Source organism: Arvicanthis niloticus, chromosome 6, assembly GCF_011762505.2.
Source record: "Arvicanthis niloticus isolate mArvNil1 chromosome 6, mArvNil1.pat.X, whole genome shotgun sequence".
Classification (NCBI taxonomy): Eukaryota; Metazoa; Chordata; class Mammalia; order Rodentia; family Muridae; genus Arvicanthis; species Arvicanthis niloticus.
The window spans coordinates 62,447,408-62,464,891 of NC_047663.1; the positions used below are offsets into that span (position 1 = coordinate 62,447,408).

Sequence of the window (17,484 nt, forward strand, 5' to 3'; positions counted from 1 at the left end):
CTCATCTAGGTGGGACTAAGCAGAACCTGATGCCCCTTCTGGCCGATGTGTGCCAGGATACCCATTCTACCTGCCCTGGGGCCTGTTCTGAGCCATCTGTGTCTCTAGGGACTCCTACTCAGAGTCTGATGTGAAGGACTACCTGTGGCAGATGCTGAGTGCCACCCAGTACCTGCATGCCCAACACATCCTGCACCTGGACTTGAGGTCTGAGAACATGATGGTTACCGAGTACAACCTGCTTAAGGTCATAGACCTGGGTAATGCCCAGAGTCTTGGCCAAGGGAAGATCCCACCCCCTGAGAACTTCAAAGACTACCTGGAGACCATGGGTATGTATATGACTCTTGACCTGTCTTCTGATCTGTCGGGGCAGGGAGAAAGTTCTTCCCTACCTGTCTGCCCTCACTCCCAGCTCCACTGACATCCACCAGTCTCTCACTAGAGCCAGATGCTGGTGCCTATTCACTTGGGCCCAGATGCCTTGCATGCCAGCTGGCTCCTCCACTGACATCTACCGCCTGACTTACCCAACTGTGTCCAACCTCGTGTCTATCCATGCTTCTCTGCAGCTCCAGAACTTCTGGAAGGCCAAGGGGCTGTTCCACAGACAGACATCTGGGCTATTGGTGTAACAGCCTTCATTATGTGAGTCCTTCTGGGGTGTCTGGGGAAGCTGTGCTAGGTGGGTGGGTCAAGCTACCAAAGCCCTGTGCACCCCACAAATACATCCAGAGGTGAATTTGGTCCCCATACTCCTCCATCCTCTATGGGGAGCCCAATGTCCCAGTATCTCCTATCTATCCAAGGGTAACTGAGTCTCCTGTGCCTCTCACCCACGCAGGCTGAGTGGCGAGTACCCAGAGAGCAGTGAGGGGACTCGTGATCTGCAGAAAGGCTTGCGCAAGGGACTCATTCGGTTGAGTCGCTGCTATGCAGGATTATCTGGGGGTGCTGTAGCCTTCCTGCAGAGTTCATTATGTGCTCAACCCTGGTAAGGAGCTCAACCTGAGCTCTGCCCCGCCCCTCCTTGCCTCTCCTCCCCCCCCACCCCCGCTTTGGTTGATGGTCTAACCCACATCGCCAGCCCCACCCACAGTGCAGCCCTTCCCTTTTGGCTCCCCCCACCCCCTACAGCCTAATCTTCAAACCCGGGCTGATTCACTTTCTGCTTCAGGGGCCGCCCGTGCGCTTCTACCTGCTTGCAGTGCGGGTGGCTGACGGAGGAGGGCCCCACCGGCTCCCGGCCCACGCCCGTAACCTTCCCCACCACGCGATTGCGCGCCTTTGTGCGCGAGCGTGAGAAGCGGCGGGCGCTGCTCTACAAGAAGCACAACCTGGCCCAGGTGCGCTGAAGTCCAGCTCTACAGAACAAGCTGTGCCATGCACACGTGGACACCCGCCAATAAAAGATGCAAAAGGGCCAAAGAGTGTTTTATTGAGTCACCTCCGTAGTGTTTGGGATCTTCATTCATAGTGTTATGGGACTTGGGGAATCACAACTTGTGTCCCAAGTCAGGTCTCTAAAGAGATAGGTGTTTCTTTAGAGCGCCACTGCTACCAAGCTGGTAACAACTGGAGATCAGCAGGAACCTTTGGCTCCTGAAGTCCTAGTGGTGCCCTCATCCCTTCCAGATGTTCTGTTAACCTCTGGGGCCTCCGCTGCTATTTCTCTTCACAAGAACCTACTGGCCTCTCTCCCAGCCTTGTGTGTAGTGGGTACCTCGAATCTCTTGGTTGTTAGGTCTTGGATAAAAGGTGTCGAGGGACCGACAAGATGTACTGCTGGCCATGAACCTCCTGGAGACTATCCAGGTCTTGTCTTGGAATTGCTGGTTCAAGGCCATGGTAAAAACCGGGCCACCCTGAGTCTTCCATTGCCTCTGCTTGCAGTGCTGTGGTTTCACCAGGGTCAGTGCAGCACACACACCCCTAGTTTGTTCTCAGTTGTTAGAACACCGAAGGCTGCTGAATATGTGGAAAGGGTTATGTATCTTCTGGTGTGAGAGCTGAGAGCTGAAGTCGGTGCCCCCGTGATACTGCCTCTGGTGAGGGCCCCCGTGTCACTTCTTAGTGGATGGCATTGAGAGACGGCAAACTTGAGAAGTCCTCAAGTTAATTATGAAAACCAGAGGGTGGGAGGAGAGTGCGATAAACCAGTCCCTCTTCAACTAAAGCAACACAAGCAAAACTACTGTGGAAACCTTGACTTCATTCAAGTCAACATGCCCTGATGCATAAGATCTCTTGACAGTTAGCTGCAAGCTTTCCAGAAACACCAAGCATTTCTCTCCAGAGCTCACTTTCCTGTCAGATTCCCCTTGCCTCTAGGTACATGGCATGACAGGAACCCTCTGGGATACAAATGGACAACATAAAATCAAATAGCTTCTGGCCAGCAAAGGAAGTAATGGCTAGTGAAAAGACAGAAGAGCCATCTTTACCAGCTAATCATCTGACAAAAAAACAACAGCCAGACTATATGAAGAACTAAAACTTATCAATGAAAATATTAGACAACTGTCAAAAGAAGTACAAATAGCTAATAAACACATAAAAATAGTCACTGTCCTCAGCTACTAGGGAAATGCCAACCAGAAGTACACTGAGGGGCCAGGTGTGGTGGCTCTTGCCTTTAATCTCATCATTCTAGAGGCAGAGTCCTGTGTAGCTCTGAGTTCAAAGCCAACCTGGTCTACATAGTGAAACTGCCTCAGAATAGCAACTATATTGAAGTTCTATCTTGCTTCAGTCAGAAAGACTATCGAGGAAACAAATAAGCTGGAGACACGACCTAGAGCTGTGGCTCTCAACCTGTGGGCTGCATATCGGATATTTACATTGCTATTCATAACAGAAGCAAAGTTACAGTTATGAAGTAGCAGCAAAATAATTTTATGGTTGGGGGTCACCACAACCTGAAGAGCTGTATTAAAGGACATTAGGAAGGTCGAGAACCATTGCCTCAGAGGTTAAAGACACTGCTGACCTTGTAGAAGATGGAGTTTTAATTCACCAAATTGGCTAAAATTATGTGGTTGGGAATCTGTGAGACAAGACTTTGACTTAGGTCTGAGGAATATGAGAATAACAGGGGAGTAGCTCCCAAGAACCTTAGCCTCCCTGTGCTCTGAGGGACTCACTGCTTCCATGAGATCTCTCCCAACCAACATCTAACATTGCTCTCTGGCAATGTCTCATTTCAGAGTTCACCCACTGCTGGGACAGGACTCAGACCCTGCTCCAGCAGAGCTCACCCACTATGTTAACCTGTCCCTCATCTCATTCACTGCATGGAAGCCACTCCTGATCAGGACATGGGAGTTCCTGGCTGTCTGTATGTTCCCTGGACAAGGACCATTTCAGACTTACAGAAGCTGGCATTTGGCTTTGGTCATGAACTCCATCCTTCCTCAGGACGTGCCCTGCTTCTCTCCAAAGCCACGGCTAGGAGCACATGCTGGTCTCAACTGTGCAGCTGCCTCATCTGTTGACCAGGGTCTCCTGCCCCAGAAATCACAAATGCAGTACACTGCCTGCAAGTCACAGCCAGTGTGGCTGCACAACCCAAGTGTTGTACTCACCTGCTACATTTCCCCTGCTTGGGACAAACGTGGAAATGTCATATGGTGTCCTCCTCTAGATAAAGCTGGTAACAGGAAAAGGGCTAGTTGACAAGCTATACGACAGGGTCCCCACTAACCCCAGGGAGCCAAGTCCTTTTGGCATGTCATACATATCCAACATGTGGAACATATGGAACCCCCACTCTTGTCATGCCTGTGTGGGAAAGAGCTGTGTGTCTTAAGTCTGGTGGCCTGTGAACCCCTTGCTTCTTCAGTGAACACATCTCTGCCTGGCATGTCAGCTTCCTCTTTGAAATACACTTTTTAGTAGTATGTGTTTGAGAGGGGTCTATGCAGCATGTGCTTGCAGATGCCCTCAGAAGTCGGATGTGTAATTCCTGTCAATGGGAGTTACAAGCAGTTACAAGCTGCCCAACATGGCAGTTGGAATCAGTCAGATCAAAGTGAAAAAACAGCGTGTGCTTTTACCAACCCAAAGTCTTGGTTATTTACCCACAGGATAAGCAGAGGACACTATTTCAGATGAGTTTATTTGAATGTTTCCCTTTCAATAAATAGAAGATAAAACTCCAGGAAATAAAATACAAAAGCAGTCACTACTGGCTCCTGTGCACTCAGGACTGTGCAGCTCAGTCTGCAAAGCAGGCAACCAGGGGCAGTGTACCACCGCCAGCCAGCCAGCCAGCCAGCCAGCCAGCCAGCCAGCCAGCCAGCCAGCCAGCCAGCCAGCCAGCCAGCCCACCAGCCAGCCAGCCAGCCAGCCAGCCAGCCAGCCAGCCAGCCAGCCCGCCAGCCAGCCAGCCAGCAGCCCTTTTGAGGGCAAAACCAGACAAGTCTCAGAACAGAAGGGTGTGTTCAAGTGTCATTTCTGAGTTCTACTTCTGGGCCCTTAAGTGCTGAATACAGATGTTGAATACTCTTTTAGAACTCAGTCCCCACTAGACAGTCTCATTTCTGGGGCCAGGCTGCTGGCCTCTTTCTTTGTAGCCACACCCAGCAAGGTCAGGAATCTGAGCAGCCTTCCCATTTATTAGACCAAATCTGAGATGCTGGTGAACCTGAAGCTGGCTCCCTGCCTAACCTCACCCAGTATCACTTCAGGGTCCGTGTGGCATGCTTGGCAGGCCGACCAGACTGCTGCACAGAGGTGTGGACAAGCCTTGATTATTTCTGGAAAAGTTTATGACATTACAGGAACCCAGAGTCTGAGGTGCTGGTGACACATGGGACTTAGTGCTTTGGTGAGAGCTTTCGGCACTAAGTGGCATCAGGGTCAGGGAGGATTCCCAGCGTGAGGGTAGAGCCCAGTCCATACTCTCATCCACGCTGTCTCTGAGACTGAGGACTTGTGTTTCCCACATGTGGTCAAAAAGGCACTGTGTGCTCCTAATGCTCACAGGATGTCAGCTGGATCCTGGGTCTCTGAATGGCCAGGACAAAGGACCAGGAGGGGTGAAAGGACTCTCCTAGAAGGTTTGGGTTACTGGGAACCAAGGGTGTCCCCAGATACACCTATCAGCCTGCAGATGGTCATAGGGGTCGGGCTGCTAGACAGAGGTGAGAAGAGGGGCCGGAGCGTACCTGAGAAGGGGGTCTCAGGGAAGACAAACAGCAGCGATCCATCTGTGGCACTGTAGAATGAGAGATGACCAGCTTCATAGTCCAGAAAAATCCCCACACGCTTGGGAGGGTCCCGTAGTGGGGAGAAGGCCCGCTCATTGGAATTATAGAAACTCCCCAGGAACACCAGAATCCAGAACCCATTGCCAGCTGACAGCTCCCCCTTTTCCTTCCTGTTGACGGTTTCTTTACACACGCCAAGTGCCCAGCTGGTTCGGTCCCCAACTTCTACCTCCCAGTAGTGGCGACCGGAGGTAATGCGCTCCTGGCCCAGCACACAGGGGCCAGGGTCGAATCGCTCTGGGCTGTCAGGCAGGGCCTGCCGCTGTTCACCACGCTGCACACTCCTCCGGTCCTCAGATAAGACCAGCTCCGGGTTGGCGGTGTCTGGGTCCAGGGTTATGTCCCCTGTATAAAGGCCTGAGGTCAACCAGACTCCCGAGTCAGCCCCCACTGCTCTAGCGATCAGCCAACCTTTCTCAGCAGTTCAAGTGGCTTAAGTCACTACCTGCAGTGGAGACCTTCCCTTCCCCGGGAGAAAACACCTAGCTCTATCTTAACTCTAGAAAGTAGTCTGGCATCTGCTTCTGACATCAGGGCATTCTGACTGCACTTTCGTTTACCTTCCTGAGAGGGTCTCATGTGGCCCAGGATGAGCTTCTGCCCCCACCATGTCCTGACCACTTCCTACATTTGTGCTTTCTTTCCGTCTCCAATGGAAGACTATGGTTTGGGCTGCAGCTGTACCCTAGCCCCACAGCATTCTGGAGGCTCCAGGGTAGCTCAGAGCTGCTCACGAGGAGGGCTGCGGTCTCCTCCCAGACCACAGTCCCAGCTGACTTCTGGTCTACCTACCTCTGGGCCTGACATGGCCACATACAGTCGACCCGGGGATAGAAGCAAGGGCAGCAGTTCCCCGGACAACCAAGACTTAACAGCAGAGTTTATCCCTGGCTCCAGAGAAGACCTGAAAATCTGCTTTGCCAATCCTAAGTCTCCTTACATTACACTTGAACTTATGTTCCTAAGGTGGCTCAGGTGGGGTCTGTTGATCACTTCAGGATGGTGCTGGCCACCACAAGCCAGCTGTGGGACAGAAGGAATATCAGCCTCGTTCATGGGCTCCAGGGGTCAAGTTTGCTCACAACGACTTGAAATACTATGCCAACACAACAGAACATCCCTAAAAGCTCCTCAAAGGTTGGGCCTGAGGGGACAATGAGCTGAGGGGAGAGGCCTCAAGTGCAGGAGGGCGTGTGCAGCGAGTGCAGGACGGCTGCGTCCCTCCCTCCAGCCTTACCCACCATCTCTTCCTTAACTGCAGCTTCTTTAGCAAACTGTTAATACTACGCAAAATGACTCCTGGATTCTGTGAGCCACCTAGCAAATCACCTAACATTAGATGGGGTGGTGAGGACTCTGGAGTAAGAGCAGGGAGACAGAAATATGGGCATTTCCTGGGTCTTACACGTAGCATTTGAAGTAGGTCAGTCTGTGAGACTGGGCTTCATGGAGAATTGCTCAAACATGCTATCATGTCTAAAGCAGAGGGGAGTTTCTACAACTGCTGTTCTAAGCTATGGGGTCCATTAAGTCCTGGGGCTCCTAACAGCTCTGCTCCCAGGACTGTACACCCACCTCGGAACCTCCGCAGGGTCTCCACCAGCCCTGGGACCCGGCACACGGTCCTCAGCTCCATGGGCACCACTGCTGGAGGCTGCAGCTTCACATCCTGCACCCTACAGGGGACAGCTCAGCTTCATGCTTGGGGCCAGCAGCCAGGCCCCACCCACATCCTGCCCAGATGCCCAGGCTCATACCTGCACAGGGCGTCCTTAATGTCCTGTAGGGGGAAGAAAGTATACACTCAGTACTCAGGCTTGTTACCTGGTCCTGGTTCTCCCCAGATTACTCTAGATCCATGTGACAGAGACACACACAAGTGGGTGTGACAACGGCCCAGAAACAGGAATGCTGTAGGGGTCTAGAGTCCTGTGTCAATATCTCCTGAAGGGGGAGACCAGGTCTAGATCAAGTCCTGCCTCATCCTCTCACTTAGAGCAAACAATGGGTCACTGTCTACTTTGTCTCCAGAATCCCAAGTAGACTCTCTGTCACTCTTAGGATAGGACAAGCATGCGTACTTGCCCCTAGATGGGGTATCCTGTGTAAGGTCAAGATCCTCACCAGGAGTCCAGCCTGTGACCCCCCAACTGTGTCCTCTTGCCCCTTCACTAAGTGGCCACTCTAATGTCTCACGGGTACCCCAGCTTGGCCCCATTCCTTGGTATTCTTCCTTCTATGTTTATTTATCTAGTCCACAACAGTACTTCACAGTCAGTGACCACGCTCTGTCCCTCCCTCAAACCTTGGAATGAAACTGTATTTCAAGACAGAGCCAGTCTGTCAAAAATTACTATTATGTACAACCCTGTATAGAGATGCGCCCCCAAACACTGGCTTACCATTGCTCTTGGCTAACCATCATAATTAGAAGGTAAGCCCCTACCTGGAGACTCAACACCCATTGGTTAAAGGTCACAGGAAAACCAAGCTGAACTGACTTGGAAATTCCTTCCCTGATGTACCAACATCATCAAAGGCCTCACTCAGAGGTGGACCTTGGTGCAATGCCAAGGCACGATGTGCCCTCTGCTACAACGGTGGCATGGAGGCTATGGGGTAATCAACTGCTTTCACTGGGTGCGAGCCTGCTTCACAGAAGGAAGGAATTCATGCCTGGTAAGGCTGGGGAGGCCACAGGCCCTAGAGGGGAACCTACGACTGTTGCTTTGTTGAACTGCCTTCAGATATTTATGTTTATATCCATAGATAGCTGCTGCTCTCACCTTGGCTAGAGGAGCTTCCCTCTCCAGTGCACAGCAGTCAATGTACAGCCTCAAAACTAGTTAAAGTGCCAAGAATAAGTGACCACTGAATGTTCAACCCTAAGTGAGCCATCTGTGTCTGCATGCACATCCCCACCAGGCTCCCCACCACAGGCGAGTGGGGAGGGAGAGTGTCGGAGCTGAGGATGGAGAGGAGGGCTGTGAAATGCTGTCTGCTGGACACCGCCCTTAGGAACTCCCAGCAGCCGTGGTTACCTGCACAAGATCAAGCCAGTCAGTAAGTCTGGTACAAGTGGGGGAGGGCCGCACTAGGCTGCTGGTAGGTTGTCCAGCATATATGGGCAACACAAACTGGACTCAGTGGGTCATTTAAATAAAGACAATGAGGGAGAGAAGACAAGAAGGTGGCAAAAGCATGTGCTGGGGGGTGCTGGGGAGGGGAGGGGAGTTGGACTGGACATGCTCAAGCTGTACTGCACGGTGTATGAAACTCAGAGAACCAATAAAAATCTCTTTAAAAATCACTATTACTGTTAATCACTTCAAATCTTATTGTTAAGCCCTTCTAACATTCATTTTCGTGAAGACTTGCAAAGATGCTGAAGGATGGGTCATTTATTCCTAACTGGCAGCTGTTGGACTCCCCCTTGTTGCCCTAACTACCCAAATTGTCATCTCAGCACTCCACAGTCCACAACTATGCAAAAACTCAACAGACCCTCACTGCTCCAGTAGGAGAAGCCTCAGCAAGAACAACCTCTAAGGCTCTGCCTTCAGGAACTTGAGGTAGCACGCCCCCTGGTGGCCTACTGGGCGGCTGCAATTGCTGTTAACTGATTAAAAAATCCTCTCTCTACTTCAGAAATAATGCTGTTCTGCTCCCACAGTATGTGGTGGGCTCAGAGGCACCCTCATGTCTGTTTCTCCAGGATTCCAACAGGTCAACAAAAGACTCCCTTCTAGTGATCTCTTTTCACCTCATTTAGTGACACCAGCTGAGCTGGTGATATCTAAAAAGAAGCAACGGAGACAGTAGATGTTGCCTGGTCAGCTGGCTGAGAAGGAAGAAGGGTGGCAATATGCAGAGGGGCGGGGGGGGGGGGGCAATGAGACCCAGCTAAAAAACAAATGGGTTTAAGATACCAGAAACCTCAGGTCCTGGCCACCAGCAAGAAATCCAGGAAGATGTCAAATCTTTATAGTCAAGGAAGGATCTGAGAGACATTGGGCCAAGAGTTCAACACTGTAGGTCCCAGGCCTATCCACAAGGACACCAGAGCGCCACGCACTGCTGCCTCCTACTGCCTGTTGTTACTGCTCACCCCTGCCAAACACGAAGGGAAATAAAAGCTCCTGCCAACCCAGAGTCTCAGTCTCTCTAGAGCAGTCTAGAGACTGACACAACTGTGATTGGTGACTTGCACAAGAACAGACATGCAGAGGAGTGACAGGTGAGAACATGGGAGGAGATGGAGGTCTCTGAACCAGGAGAGAGGCCTTGAGAGACACCAACCTCTACGATCTGTCTGTGGTGACTGTCGTCCTAGATATGGCATAGACGTTTGGTCTCTGTGAAGATGTTAATAAGTGGTATGGCCTTAAGAGGTGCAATCTAAAAGGAAGTGTGGGGACCTACCCTTGGACGGAATTAATATAATACAGTTCACTCTGTTAGGACCCTGGTTAGCTCTTTTGAGAGTTAAGAGCACGTTGGTCTTTTCTTCTCTTCTAGCCTCCTGTCTCACCAAGCAATCTCTCTTGTTCAGGTCCTTACAGCACGATGTCATCACCACATGACATACCCAAGGTGCCACCCCCCAAGCGGCCAGCATGCTGTCTGGACTTCTGGCCCTTAGTGTTGTGTGTTTCACAGCAACAAAATAAGTTAACACACTAACCCCATTGACACCCTGGTCCTCTACTTCTGGCCCCTAGAGTCATAAGGAAGTAAAGTTCTGTGTGTGACGCGCTCAGCCTATGGTACTTCATGTATCAGTGGAGCTGGGCGACACATGCAGCTAGCCAGCTCCCACAAGCCTTGGCCTTTTTGCACCAGACATGATAAATAAGATGTCCCTGTCATGGGGGAAGTTGCTAAAAGGGAGGGCTCTGAAGCTAAAGATGAATTCCCTGGAAAACACGAAAGGGTACATGTGTGAGGGTACGTGTGTGAGGGTACGTGTGCGAGGGTACGTGTGCAAGGGCCTGGAACACAATGAGCCTGGTGTGGGCAAAGGAGCACAGATCTGTCCCTAACCCGTTTGGAAGCAGGTATGTTGGGGATACTGCCTCACACGACCCGAGGCAAGGATGGCACAAGGCCTTCCTTGCTGGGGTGATAGGAGAGCCTTGGCCTCCAAGGTAGGGAAGGGGCCTCCTCAGACACATCTGAGGAAAGAAAATTATCCTATGCTTTAGAACAAACACATCAGCCTAGAGGGGCTACCAGTATCCATAGATGGGTTCCAAGTTGCCCAGCCCTCATCTTTAAGTGACACTTGCCCAGAAGGCCATAGGACCACACCAGGCCTTAGAGATCTGGCAGAAGGATCCTGCAAATCAGAGCGTAGACCCACCTCAGGCTCCTTCTCTCACCATGGCCAGTGAGCAGTAGCTCACAGGGACAGAATGAAGCAAGGGCTGCTCTCCTGACCTCAAGACATGGGCATAGCCCACCCAGCTCGCGGCAAACACTCTCCAGCAAAGCCTGGTAAGGTGGGGACCGGGGGAAGAGAAGCAGGTGGGGAGCAGGCAGTGGTGAGACACAAACAGGACAAGGATGGGGAACAGACAAAGGTGGCAGCCAGGCAGCCTGGTAGCGTGAAATGACTGGATGGCTGAAACCACACACACAGTGACGCATCCAAATTTGGTGCTCAAACAGACCCCTGCACCCTCTTTTCCAAGTCACCTCCTCTTCCTAACACTTTCCAGCATTTTGTTTTCCTATAGCCCAGGAGGCTGACTGTGGCTAACACTCTATATCCTATCATGTCTGATGCACCACAAGACAAGTTTGGTTTTTCATATTTACTGTCTGTACCAGTAAGTCTCCCTAGTTGCATACAAGAGTATGGGCATCTGATCAGGGGTACATCACTCAAAAACCCAAAGTGGTCCTTTCCCTAGCAACATACAGCAATGTATGTACATTTTCAAGGCCGTGTGAAACCTCCCACAACTGAGATTTGAATGGGCTCAGCACTCAAAAAAAGACAGAAAGACCAGATGAGAGGCACATCAGCGGCCCCGATTTAATCAGTGCAGAGGCTGTACACACGGAGAGACATCATACTGTACCCCGGAAAGAAAAGACCCATGCTCATTAGCTGTTAGTTAAACACACAAAACACTCTCAGCACTCCAACCCAGGGCTTCTTCTTGCTTCCTGGCTGTCAGAGTCTCTGCTTTGCTGACACAGGCCTATCTTCATGCATCTCTGCCCCCTAGTCCTCCCTCCAGGAGATCACAGAGCTATTTCTGTCTGTTAGGCTCTAACCATGACAGCCTGGTAAAGGCTGAAGTCCCTAGGTGTCTCTTCCCAGTGAGGAAGTCCCTGCTGTGTACCTAGCATCTGGGTCCCAGAGGGAACATACTGCCTCTGTCCTGCACAGAGGGTCGAGAGTCAGCGTCAGACCCCGCCGGATACCAGGTCAATGGTGCTGGGGAGTGGGGAGGAGGACAAAGCCCCTAAGGAAGGGACCAGTGGAACCCACAGCCTCTATGTGACCTCTCAGCAGTCACCCCTGAACCTCACCAATGCCCACTGGACAAACAGGGAGACTGAGGCACTAGAACTAAGAGTCATGTTTCAAGGTCATCCAGATGACCTTGAGACAGAGTGTAGGGGGACCTAAATGCTCTGGTTTGGGGGACATCAAGAAGTGGCGATCTAGGGAAGAGCAGGGCTGGAGCTCACATCCTAGAAATAATTCTAAGGGGGAAAAGAGAGAAAGTGGGGGAGGTGTTGAGGGCTAAGGGACCAGCTACAGTTTGAATGTCTCCCTCCAGATGAACACCAAAATTTACTCCCTGCCATGAGGGATCATGAGGAGCACTTCCCTGAGGTGATTTGTCCTGAGGGTTCTGAGAGCTCCTCTCAGAGGCTGTTGTTTGACCTCAAGTCACCTATCTCACACTGTTAGATAAAGAAGGAGATAGCACATCCAGGGTGAGTGCAGAGCACGGAGTGTAGATCACAAGCTCAGAGGGCTGGGCCAGAGCTCTCAGGGATCCAGGAGCAGGGATGAGTACATGACCCCTCCCTCTAAAGCACACAGGCTGGGTCACATCCACGTGGCTGTGCCCACTGAGGACAGCAACCGTGGTCAGTTTGAGAAAACGAGAAGCTCACTGCGGGGTCTTATGTGGTCCACCTCAGTGAATGCCCTCCCTTTGCACCTGGAGACTCAACCAACGGTAGATTAAAAGTGAAAGTCACATCTGGGCTGAACACAGGACACGTGCCCTTCTCAATATCCCCTAACTGCACAGCAGCCATTTAACAGCATGTGCAGAATATTCAGAATCTCAGGTCAGCGAGTCGTGACAGAAGGCAAGTGGAGGTTGTGTGTAGCGGATACACAATACTGTTCCCTTTTATTCAAGGAACTGGGGCATCTCTGGTGGGAGCTTTGGGGCTGGCACCCATCTCCACGGACACCAAAGAACACATTTTTGGGGTGCCTATCTTAGCTGCTGTGGAGTTTACAAGAGAGGACATGCTCTCTGCAGACCTGAGTCTGTTATGAACAAATGCTTTCTCATTCTGAATCCTTTCCCAGCACCTTGTCTGTCTGTCTGTCTGTCTGTCTGTCCCCGACCCCTCTCATAGAGCATGGTGTGACTCATTAGGTGGCAGCATGGTCATGGTCAGTGGAGGAGGCAGAAGACATGCAAGTGGCTGGGACTTGGGGATGTACTGAGTCCCGTGGCAGCCCAACAGCAGGCAGATACAGAGCCTGTGTGCCTGAGGGGAAGCAGTGGGGTTGGGGGTAGGGGTGCACACTCGATGTTCCTCTTGGGGACCTCAAGGACACTCCATCCAGCTCACTCACCTGCAATAAACCCAGCGCTGGCAGCTGGCAGCGGCTCTCAAGCTCTGAGATGAGGGCTGCCAGCTGCGTGCTTTGCTGGCCAAGCCTCGCAGCACCTTCGCGCAGGCGAGGCAGAACCTCCAGCTCCTCTTCCTCCAGCTTCTGCAGCAGCTGCTGCTCCTCCTCTGCCAACAGGCGGCGCAGCCTCTCAAACTCACCCATCACATTGTGCCGCTGGCTCTCTACCATCTTCTGCAGGGCACAAGAGCGACAGCTGAGGGAGAAACCTGATGCTAGACCAGGGACTGACCACTTGGAATGCTCACACCCCAAATCCACCAGTCTAGGCTGATCACAGAATATACCACCAAAGGCTACCTAGACCCCAGTATCTGACAGCACATCCAATCTGTCATCTGGAGCTGCCCAGATACTGCTTGGAGCCATTTACAACCCAAACCCACCAGCCCTTCAGCCCTCAGCCCTCCAATCTACCACCCTTGGCTACCCAGACTCAAGATCCATTCCTGGGACCAGTCAGTCACACACAGCATCTGTCACACAGGCTACAAGCCCAGCCCCAGGTGTCAGCCAGACAAAGACACCACCCCACAGCTAGACACACTAAATCTACCTCAGTGACAACTACCTCCCTGACTCCTACTACTGGACACCTCCCTGTATCTGACATCCATCCAAATCTACCCTTGGGAATCCTCATGTCTGCTCTGTCTGTAGCCCAGGACAGGTACTTAACGCAGGGCAGAATCCAACCTAGGTATCCTATATTACACGCACACGTATACACTCCGGCTGGTGTGTCTCAGTGAAGTTAGTCTGGCCACCGCCTACTAACTCCATGTTCCCTCCTTCACCCCAGGCCCAGCACCTGCCTGCCACAAGGCACAGGTTTCCTCAGCCTGGGCTTGGAACAGCATCGCATCCTCCATTTGTTTCCGCAGGTGCTCCAGTGACTTCTCCAGCCTCCCCTGGTGGGATGGAGACCAGGCGGTGCCATGAGAATCCCAAGAGGCATCAGGCCCTAAAGGTGGGGCCCAGACACAGAAGTCTGCCTTTCCCCTCCTGACCTCCTACCCCACCCTCTTCCCCATTGGCCCAATGCCCTCCAAAGGTAGGTATCCTCCCGATTTATCCCCTCTAGGGACCCTCCTCTTTCCCAAATTCACTGAATATCATAGTTGAGGTTTCTCCTTATTTTTAGTTCTCAGCCCTATGGCCCCGAGCCAGTCCCGCTCACCTCTGTAGACAGCCTGTTCTGTGCTCAGTGGGCGTGTCCAGGCTTTTTCAACAGGACACATCTACCAAGCTGGCACTGAAGACCCAGCTTTTCTCCCTTCAAGACACTGTCCCCTCCTCCTCTTTCCATCTGTGGTCACAAGGGCTCACAGCATGTCAGAGGCTAAGGCTTGAGTGTGTCCCCCAAAATTCCACCACCAGGTGGTAGGCTAGACTTTTGGAAGGTGACCGTGACACAGGCTCTCTGGATGGGATCAGGAAGTTCCTGCTCCTTCTTCTGGAAACATGAGAATACACCAAGAAGGGGGCCCACCTGTGAGCCAGAAAACAGCCCTTATAAGCCATGCCTTGACCTTGGACAGCATCCAGGGCCATGTGCCATAGCTGTCTGTATGACAGAGTGGGGTCTGTACCATGGGAGTTCAAACTAGCTATGGCTTCCCACAGTGCCTTTCCTCAGAGTCCCTCATGGTCTGGCTATATTTTCCTAGGTCAGACCTGGTCCAGTTTTGTTTTCCACTCTGGCAGGTTCGTGTATCACAGAATAGTAAGCATTCCTATACATGCTTGTCTCCTCCGGGGTCTGTTTACATCAACCCAATCCTCATCAACTCTAGGCCTGGACAAGGTGCTGCGGAGATCCTCAAGTCAGCTCAGGAAGAAGGGGTGAAACCTAGCTGCCAGAGGGGTTCAGCCATCATCAGGGCTGTGGTAGAAGCCATAGGCCTATCCTTGAGGCTGCGTTACTCTTGAAAACTCAGGCCCATACTATCTATCACTCCACCCCCACCATCGTTCCAAGCTCTGCTTGAGTCTTTCCAGTGTTTTCTCCTGGAACCCTGGACCTCGTGCATGCTGAGAAGTGCCTTACCACTGGGCTGCATCTAGCCCTCTCTTTTAGTTTGCAACAGGGTCTTACACTGGCTTTGAATTTATAGTAGGCCCTGAACTTTAATTTTCCTGCCTCAGCCTCTGTATTAGCTGGGATGACAGATATATGCAACCACTCCCAGCCATTTTCTCATTTAAAAACAGTATTTTTAGTATTTTGATCATGTATGTCGGCAAGTGCAATGTGCACGTGTAAGTGGCCATGCCTGTAAAAAGGCCAGACAGGTTAGATTCCCCTCAGAGCTGGAGTTACAGGCAGCTGTGAGCCGCTCAGCAGGAGTCCTGGGAACTGAACTCTGCAATTGGAAGAGCAGTAAGCTCTTTTAACTGCCGGAGCCATCTTGCCAGCCCCTATTTTCAATGCTGAAGTCAGGAAGCAGCAGCTGCATGTGTACACTTCAGCAAAGGCCTCAAGCTCTGCTTGCATGCAACCCTACCAGTGGTTAGGTAACGAGGCTCACTTCCTACCCTGGGTGTGGCTAGAGTGCTGTGAAGCCCAGGAGGCCCTGGGATAGGCCCAGGATCGCCCCTCAGCTCCCAGTCCCTGCCTATGTGAACCCTCCTCCCGTCTTGTGGTTCTACTGAAGAACTGGAGCTTCCCCTCTGGATACTACTCACTCATGGCCCCAGAGCCAGAGCCAAAGAGTGAACTTGTCACCAGAACCATGTAGGCCAGCATGGCCTAAAGACCCCCCCCCCATCCCAAGCTCTTGTGAGTGGAGGAATGGCTCACTGTAGACCCACTGGTCACAGGTAAAAGCTATCTGCTGATTTCCTGGTGACACCAGAAAGCAGGCTGTGTCCCCACACCCAAACCTGCTCTTGTGCTTTGAGGATGTGGAGGAAAGGCTACTGAAGTCACAGATACCTAAGCGTGCAGAAGACAGAGCATCAATTCTGCAGGAGGGAGACACCCTCTCTGCCATCAGCCTCCTATTTCCTAGTCAGGTTCACAAGGTCTCTTTTTGGTAACTCCACACTTTTTGGGATAAAAGGCCTAGGGTAACTGCTTCTCTATTTTTCTTGCTCTTTGCTTGTGTGAAGCCCTCTGCAAGACTACTTCCAAGTGTTACTTAAGCAGTGACTTTTCCTGCTGATCTTTGTCAGTTTGTTAAGTTCAGACAGTGAACCTAACAGGGCAGAGGACAAAGGTTTTCTTCTTTGGCAATAGAGCAGCTTTGGTGTTGTCCCTTCAGAGATTATCATGTCACTTGTGGAGAAATGTGGGTCCCTTTCAACACTATCAAGGGGGCTTGTGGCGGCAGAAAAGTAAACCCCCTACACCAATTGGTAAACTGGGTATGGACTAAACAAAATGAAAAGTTACAGGAACGATCTCTGTCTATAAGCTCCAAACCTCTGCTAAAATCCAAAACAAAGGAGACTCGGTGCCTGGTTTATTCTGGTTATCCGAGTTCATGCTGGCCGAGTAACAACTCTGACACAGGCCAAACTGTTGATTCGACAGTGGGCCCTTCAAACTTCTCCCAGCTGAGTCAGAACTGACTACCAACACCCGGCTTTTCCCAGAATGCACGTGCATCTCATCCTGGAATAAGACAGGCTACACCCCGACCCCCTCACAGGATCAAGCTAACTGTAACTCACACTCCCTCAACTCAGGGCAAGGCAGTAACAGAACATCCCTTCGCACCGGGCATGGGCCGGCTGCACCTGATGGAACGCACCTTGAGGTCGTCGGCTGCCTCCTGCAGCGGTCGCACCCGGTGCGCCCAGTGCTCCGAGCGCTCGCAGGTGGGGCACAGCAGGCTGAGGTCGTCGCCGCAGAAGGTGGTCAGCGGCTCGCGGTGCGCCGCGCATACGCCCTGCGGGACCGGCGAAGGCGGGTGCAGGCGCCGTGCCATCTCTGCCATTTTGGCGAGCGGGCGGTTGGGCCGTAGGTTCCTCTGCGCCGACAGTTCGCGGCACTCGGGGCAAGCGTACGGGCCCTCGGACTGGCCCCAGCAACGTCGGATGCACTCACGGCAGAAGTTGTGGCCGCAGTCGGTCATCACCGGGTCGGTGAAGTAATCAAGGCAGATGGCGCAGGTGGCCTCCTCCTGGAGGTTGGTGGACAAGTCTGGTGTGGCCATGGTGCTGGCGGCTGCTCCGGGATCAGGCTCTTCGTGGTGCAGGGGTATCAAGCTTTTCCGCTGTGAGAGCGCAGGGGGCGCGGGCCGTGAGCAGCTGGCAGCACTCGCAGCCTCCTAGGCAGTGGGTACATCCAGCACTAGGCTCGCAGAC

The 17,484-nt window shown here is 52.2% G+C and overlaps 2 protein-coding genes across 3 annotated transcripts in view; one reads left to right on the plus strand and one right to left on the minus strand.

The window, feature by feature from the left end:
* The window catches only part of Obscn (obscurin, cytoskeletal calmodulin and titin-interacting RhoGEF), a 135,943-nt gene extending 134,512 nt beyond the window's left edge, over window positions 1-1,431 (plus strand). The window contains exons 112-115 of the mRNA XM_076937701.1: window positions 109-332; window positions 573-648; window positions 845-994; window positions 1,178-1,431. Coding sequence (XP_076793816.1) covers window positions 109-332; window positions 573-648; window positions 845-994; window positions 1,178-1,355 — 628 coding nt within the window. The 3' untranslated portion in view covers window positions 1,356-1,431. The remainder of the gene's footprint in view (window positions 1-108; window positions 333-572; window positions 649-844; window positions 995-1,177) is intronic.
* Window positions 1,432-4,098: 2,667 nt separating this feature from the next.
* Window positions 4,099-17,484, minus strand: Trim11 (tripartite motif containing 11). Of its 2 annotated transcripts, none has more exons than XM_076937683.1 (6): window positions 16,929-17,484; window positions 13,986-14,134; window positions 13,114-13,366; window positions 7,028-7,050; window positions 6,846-6,946; window positions 4,099-5,615 (listed from the first exon to the last, which is right to left on the minus strand). In XM_076937683.1, exons 1-6 carry the CDS (start codon window positions 17,331-17,333, stop codon window positions 5,068-5,070), a joined length of 1,479 nt encoding a protein of 492 aa, XP_076793798.1. In that variant the 5' UTR covers window positions 17,334-17,484; the 3' UTR covers window positions 4,099-5,067. The 2 variants fall into 2 exon arrangements, with proteins under 2 accessions (XP_076793798.1, XP_034361126.1); XM_034505235.2 differs by having other exon boundaries at window positions 13,114-13,344; window positions 13,986-14,081; window positions 16,929-17,481.

Excerpts from the sequence above, each read along its gene's own strand:
- Trim11 (XM_076937683.1), bottom strand. The coding sequence starts at position 17,333 with ATGGCCACACCAGACTTGTCCACCAACCTCCAGGAGGAGGCCACCTGC. Across the intron at positions 14,135-16,928 it reads AGGCAGCCGACGACCTCAAG|GGCCTGATGCCTCTTGGGAT; the intron begins GTGCGTTCCATC and ends CCCCACCTTTAG. Across the intron at positions 6,947-7,027 it reads ATTAAGGACGCCCTGTGCAG|GGTGCAGGATGTGAAGCTGC; the intron begins GTATGAGCCTGG and ends TGTCCCCTGTAG.